Here is a 6,792-nt window from a genome sequence, read left to right on the forward strand (position 1 = left end):
TTATCACTTTCTCCATGCAGTTATTCCACATGTCTTGTCTAACACATTAATTAATAAAAAGTAATAAATATAAATAAATACATAAATATATGTATGCAATTTGTAAAAAACTATTTTAAAAACTATTATATAAAAAAACTATTTTTAAAAAAGTCTCTCTTTTATACATATCTTTTTAAACTATTTTCAAATAGATATCCGAGAACTAGTCATTTAATAATAATAATCTAGATGTGTTTCTCATAAATATCTTTTAAATTTCCGCACGTATAATTTAGCTTAAAAATATATTAATATAAAAAATAATTAAAGCACAGAAGTCTTTTAATTATTATTTTTCTAGATTGAGCGAAGAGAATATATCATTTACCCGCTTGATGAACTCTTAAGCACGCATGGCGCTTTGTGTTTAATTGTAATATTTATAAAACTATCGTGATCGTGTAAGCTATCTATTTTAATAATAAATTTCTAAATTACTTTCCTCCTATACTGGCCTTGAAACTTTTCTGAGAAGATATAAAATTTATCTAACGTTTCGATTTATTAGAATTTTTAATCTTTCGCGAATATATAAATCCTTCAAGATTCATTCTCGAAAATTTAATAGCACAAATGCACTCTGTTGTCTTATCAATAAACTGGACTTAATATTCTATACCCTATCAAGTACGATGGCAAATCGTATTTTGATTTCCACTTACGTTCTAAAAGTAGTGTTATATTGCATCCTAACATTGCTACGGTGTAAATCTAGTACAGAAAATATATTAGAAACAAATAATTTCAATAAGAAGCTGTTCTGCTTTTTACAATTTGACATTTCTATGTAAAAGATTAACATATCACGATATGTGCTCTTAACAATTCATTCATAATAAAAAAATAAGAATTAATCAATTATTTTATCTTTGTGCCATCGTTACTCCTATAGAAATTATTGCGTATTGTGCGAGCAAAAGATGTTATAAATAATTTTAAAGTTTTTGTTTTTATATCAACGTTTTTACTGAGATTCGGTACCAATATACGTTGCCTACCGTACAGAACCTACCGGAGAATCCATGGTATGAAGAGATCATCTATTTCAATCAGATACTTCGGCATCGTTCATGACACCAACTTGTTGCACTGACCGCTACATGGAGGCAATACGGTGACGAGACTCTCGGTTTCGCTGTCGCTCGTGCTGAAATTCGCTCTCTCCAGAACTACCGCGGTCTCGGTCCTCGCGCCGAACAGTGGCTGGTAATACGACGAATTCTTCGCTCCCAGATCCACACCGGAATCGGCGCTCTTGGAAATTTCTGACAGTCTGCGAAAGTTGCCGAAGAACACGCTGTCGGTGCCGATGCTCTCGGCGCCGCTCTCGCTGGCGCCGTCGCATACCGACTCGGTCTCGTCGGTCTCCTCGGACACGCTGCTCACCTCGTGCTTCAGCAATCGTTTGTGCGAGCCGTTGCTGTCGGTGCTGCTGAGGTAGCCGCTGTCCTCGACCTTGACGTGACCACGCCGATTGTCCACCAACGGCGGCACGTTCGAGCTGGAATCGCAGCTCTTCGAGAAATCCTTCATCAGCTGTCTCGTTCTGGAGCAGTTCTGCGCTCTGCTGTTGTTGAGGAGCTTGTCCTCGTCCTCCTGGCGATGGTCGATGCTCCACGATCGCGTCCTGGAGCTCCTCGCGGAACTCCTGTGATGAGAGGAGCCCGTGACGGACCGCTTCTCTCGCGTTACCTTCGTTCCCCGCACCGAGACTTCCTCCTTGGAGGAAGCCACATGCCCGTAGAACCTGCACCTGTCCCCAGGAACTTCGATTTCGATCCGCGTCTCGCACGGGCAGTCTCTGCAGCCGTTCGTCACGGTACATTCGCCTAATCTCTCATTGAAGAACATCGTTCCTGTTAAGGGAACGACGTCTTCGCGATGCTCCTCGTTGTAAACCTCGTACTTGGTCGCGACGTCGACTTGAGTCTGCGACGCACAAAGACAGGTCTGGTTCCCTACATAGTATCCATCAGCTTTCGGGACAGGAGCGCCGTTGCTGGCCGTAGGGTCACCCGCTTCGACAGGACTCCCGTCCCAGGCGTTTTTTGGAGATAACGGCGGCAGTCTTGCGTCCTCGACGCGTCGCGGTGGCTTCGGCCGCTGATAGATCTCCTCGTCCGTGGGCGGCAACGGCACCACGTCCGGCTGATTGTGCGGCTGTCGTTGTCTCTTCGCTTGTCTGCTGTCCGGCGTCAAGTACCTGCACTTCTTCCACGAGGGAACACCGTCGGGCTCACCATTAATTTGGCATTCGGCGTCGTGGCCGTTCGTCAAGTGCGAGTCCTTCAAACTCGACTTAATCCTCGCCTCGTAGATCTCCCGTAGACTCCCGTGGCCGCGTTGCAGCGGGGAATTCTCATCGCGGAAACTGCCCCTGCTCTTGAGAAGGATCTGAGCCGGTCGTTCCAACGAATCCACGTAAATCTCGTTGGCAATTTCCCCTCGATTGTACTGCATATCGTCGTTGATCCGCAGCTTCATCGGTTTTCGGTCCAACGTGTCCGGCTCGTACTCGGACTCGTCAAGTTTCACATAATTCTCCGGTGAGTCCTGGACTTTGATGGTCAAATGACCCGGATTTTCCGGCTCGTATTGGATCTCCGGGCCGCTGTCATCGCTGCAGGCCGGACTGGCGTAGCCGTCGTTCACGTAAACCTCGCTCACCAGCGAGTACGTCTCTGATCGCTGGCTGCTGATCAGCTCCGGCAGACTGTTGTAGCGATTCCTCTCGGCAAGAATCTGATTACTGAGCTTCGACATCGTCATCTCGCCGGTTCGCGTGTTGATCACGGCATTTTGCATCGTTAGCTCCTCGTCCATCGGCAACGCCGTAGACAAGGCCGGACTTGATTGATTATCCGTCGATGACTGGTCTGGCGACGTCGACGATTTCCGACTGCACTTGGAACGCTCCAGACTGTCCACCTCGTAATCGCCGATCGCGGCAGTACGATCGGAGTGATGATGATCCAACGCCTTCACGTCCACCATCTCGCGTATCACGGCGTCCATGATGCGCTTCGCGGTGTTCTTCGCGCCGGGTAATTCATTGATCATATCCGGGAGTTCTTTCGACTGTGGTACGCACGGCGCCTTCGACTTTCTCGATCTCTTCGGCGCGGGATTGCTCTGCGATTGTTGAGATCGTGACTTTTCCGATTTGTCCGTGTTGCTGGACGATCTCTCCGTCTTCGCTGACTCGTCCTCACTCTTGCTGTTCCTGTCGTCTTTCACGCTCTCCTTCGTCTCGCTTTCCATGGCCGCGTTCTCCTCCATCTGCTTGATGAAAGAATTCTCGATGGCCTTGCGGACTTTCGCGTTTATCGCGTCGTCACCGGCGGCGAATTGGAACGGTCTACCGTTCGCCCGTTTACCGCGGTTGTAACGATCGTACTCGGTTCCCTCGAACATGGACCTGGTCGACCGTCTGGACACGCTGTGACGATCGTCGTTCTCCAAAATCTCGCTCCTAGCGGCGATATTCTGGAAGGTCCTCAGCATCGGCGGGTTATCTTTCCACGACGACACCGATTTGCCGATCAGATTCGCGTGATCGTCCGGATCGCCGAAATCGCGTCTAGCCAGCTGCTTCAGGTACTCGAGATTTCTAGCAAACGTTCGAGCGTTTTCCTGGAAATTCCTGCGCGTGTCCTCGGCGTCTCTCCAGCGACGCTGCGGTGGTCGTACGTCTTCTAACCAGGCGCGCACCTTACTCTCACCGTGGCTGGGTAGATCGGGTACAGGAAGAGCAGGAAGCTGTCGAGGAGACTCGCTGCAGCCGGGACATCCGGTACACCGTTGGGATTTGCGCGATTTCGCGGCCGAGCCACCATGGACGGAGCTCGGGGTCGTTCTCTGTTGATGCCTGCTCGATTTTGCCGATTCGCATCGTTCGGAACCGCTCTCCTCTTCCGGAATACCTGCGTGTCAGATTTATCCCGCCGATGATGACGAAGCGAAAATTAATTATTCCTAATTATAGCGAGTGAAAGTCACTTTACTTTCGCGCGTTACAAAATGCTTCGCGTGCTTTCTATTGAACGCACGAAATCGCGTACCCGAGACCAAAGAAATAAAATAATTGGAAATCTGATATATAACACGCTAAGAACATTGAAAAGGCGCGGAGGTTTAATAAAATTGAATTGTACTTTCACGATTTTCACCAATTTCTCTATTCCTCGCATGAACGAGAAGAAATATTAATTTGATTACTTCATATACTACCACGCCTTTCAAATTACAAAAAACATTATATCTCTTTCTCGTATTATTTGCTTCGTGAAGTTCATTCTGTCTCATTATTTATTTCGAGGAATTGATAATAATCTCTCTTCTGACGAAGAATACCGGACGCACTTACCGATGAGGGTAGGAACAAATCTCTTCGCGGCCATCTTGTGCTTGGCGATGGAGATGACTTCTCGGATTTTGAGCAGGAACTCGATGGCAGCCGGAGGTGGGGCCTAGGAAAACGCCGGGCTGTTTTCAAATTATCTTGTCGCTGGTCGAGTGTGTAAGAACGGTAGACGAATCGAACAGACGTCGAGGGTACGTCCATTAAAAGCATTCCAGACTTCGAAAACGTTCGCGGATGACTAGCGCGAATGGGAAATAAGCAACATTTTTCCCCTCCCTCCTCCGCCGCCCCGTTAAACAACTTACCAGCAATAGCTGTCGATCGAAGTACGCGGGATTGAAGTACAATTTCCTTCGTTGAGTACCTGGAAGAACCGGTACATCTTGCTGATGCGGATTGTCAGCCGTCTCCACGACCCGTACATCCTCTTCCGGTAGTCTCTCGCCTAGTATAGAACCCGCGGGGAAGGGCCCTTCCGATTGCTCCAGATACACGCAGTGCGGATGAACGATCGCGGACGTTACCTGCTGAAGAAACGTGCGACATCGTTGACCGGCAGACTCGAGAGCGAGATTATTCCATAATTCGCAAAGTTGCACATTCGAACCGGATATTACGAATTATAAACGAATTACCTTCTTTTTTGCGCTGGACCCTTTAATTTTACTGGTTCTAATCAATATTTATTAATTAACGATATTATCACTGATATTCTTCGGCACGAGACTAGATCGTACAAAGGCCTGACTTCTTCTGGCAGCGACGCGACTTACGCTCGCGCTGGTTTCAGCAAAGAAAAGAATTGCGCTACGTGGAGACTGGAAGCAGTTCGCAGAACGCGCTGAAATCGCAGTGCGTGGTATTCTAACAACCGGTGTACGGCGTAAAAGTGGGATGTACCTCACCTACTTATAATGGTACGGACTAACGGAGCGCAAAACCAATGCGCTAATTGGATGCATTATTAAACGCGAGCGGTGGTCCCGGGAGAGAGAGACGAATAGCTTTCCGCACTAGAGATCTCGCGAATCGCGCGAAGAGATACCGGGCAATTCCATTGCGTGGCGCCTTGCATTTGAATAATTACGTAACATCCTCGGTATGACGTAAAACTCGTCTAATTACGCGACAGAACAAATATATCTACAATCTGCCTCTGACAAATCAAAATTTCTCGTAATCGTCCAGGAATAAATCTATTTATGTATAATATGTATGATGCGCGCGAAGTAACTCTTTTAGATACAATTATTCAATTGAATTTAGAGGACAGTTTGCTGAAAAATTGAACAATCGATTGAAAAGTAACAGTTCATACTGCACTTACATTTTCGAAGCCTTGCTCGTTATCGCTCGCGGGAAGATCCTCGCCTAAATCGCTCTCAGTGAGTCCGCTATTAGTGTCGCTCTCGAAGTGTCTCGAAGCGGCCAACAACGGATTACTCTTCACCAATCCGCCGCCGTCTCGACCGCCGTCGAGAGTGATGTTCGCTTCCTCGATGGATTTTCTCTTCGCCCTTCTGCTGTGCAAATATAACGATACGCTGGCCACGTATATGAGGGCTAAGATTACAGAGGAGAGACCGATGGCGGTGTATTCCGTAGCTGATAATCCTTGCGACACCTGGGACGTCGACGAGAACATTACTTCTCGTACGCCTATTGCGAGAAAGAAATATATATATTTAACGAATCGTATATTTCTTTATGATGCCTGATACTCATTCTTTGGAACGTTCTCATTAGTAAATAATCCTACTATTTCCACATATTCACATGTGAAATTAAATCAGCATCCTAATTAAATTAAATTTCGTTGAAATAAAAGTAACACACGTAATAAATAATGAAATTAATCTAATTTTGTAATAAATATATTCTAGACAAGTTCTTCTTTTTTATTTTTTTTTAATATATTATTATTCTCGCATTTCAATAGATATATTTTATATATTTGTTTAATCTGTATATTTTTATAGTATACAATATATATTCTAGTCTTAAATTCTCTGAATTGTAAATTGGTGAAGCGAAACATTTATGAAATGTTATGCACGTTCGCAGTGTTTCATAAATTAAAAATTATGAGGCTTGTAAAATTTGTTCAAGTTATACATATAATATGGTAATCTCTTTCTTATCGTACGTACTGTTTTTTGATGACGAACCGGCCACTCTGAAGGCTACGCAGGGTGTAAAAACCCCAGAGAATGTTGACTTCGGTGATGCGTCTCTACAGACAAGCTTGGCTGTCACGACTCGTCCTTCCGCTGCGTCTTTCAGTCCAGCTTCGCCGATCCACTGAAATGATTGATTGATTGATGAAATGATCGATCGATTGATTGATGAGATAATTGACCATGCAATATTGTAATAAATTGCGATAT

General features: G+C 45.6%; 1 protein-coding gene across 1 annotated transcript in view; it reads right to left on the minus strand.

Moving 5' to 3' along the window:
- Positions 1-276: 276 nt before the first annotated feature.
- Positions 277-6,792, minus strand: part of LOC112453030 — an 83,764-nt gene continuing 77,248 nt past the window's right edge. The window contains exons 6-10 of the mRNA XM_025013575.1: positions 6,556-6,706; positions 5,733-6,064; positions 4,711-4,932; positions 4,409-4,511; positions 277-3,965 (exon numbers count right to left, since the gene is read on the minus strand). Of these exons, the coding sequence (XP_024869343.1) occupies positions 1,111-3,965; positions 4,409-4,511; positions 4,711-4,932; positions 5,733-6,064; positions 6,556-6,706 (3,663 nt within the window). The 3' untranslated portion in view covers positions 277-1,110. The remainder of the gene's footprint in view (positions 3,966-4,408; positions 4,512-4,710; positions 4,933-5,732; positions 6,065-6,555; positions 6,707-6,792) is intronic.

This window comes from Temnothorax curvispinosus, unplaced genomic scaffold, assembly GCF_003070985.1.
Source record: "Temnothorax curvispinosus isolate PA1 unplaced genomic scaffold, ASM307098v1 QBEX01003939.1, whole genome shotgun sequence".
NCBI classification, from domain to species: domain Eukaryota; kingdom Metazoa; phylum Arthropoda; class Insecta; order Hymenoptera; family Formicidae; genus Temnothorax; species Temnothorax curvispinosus.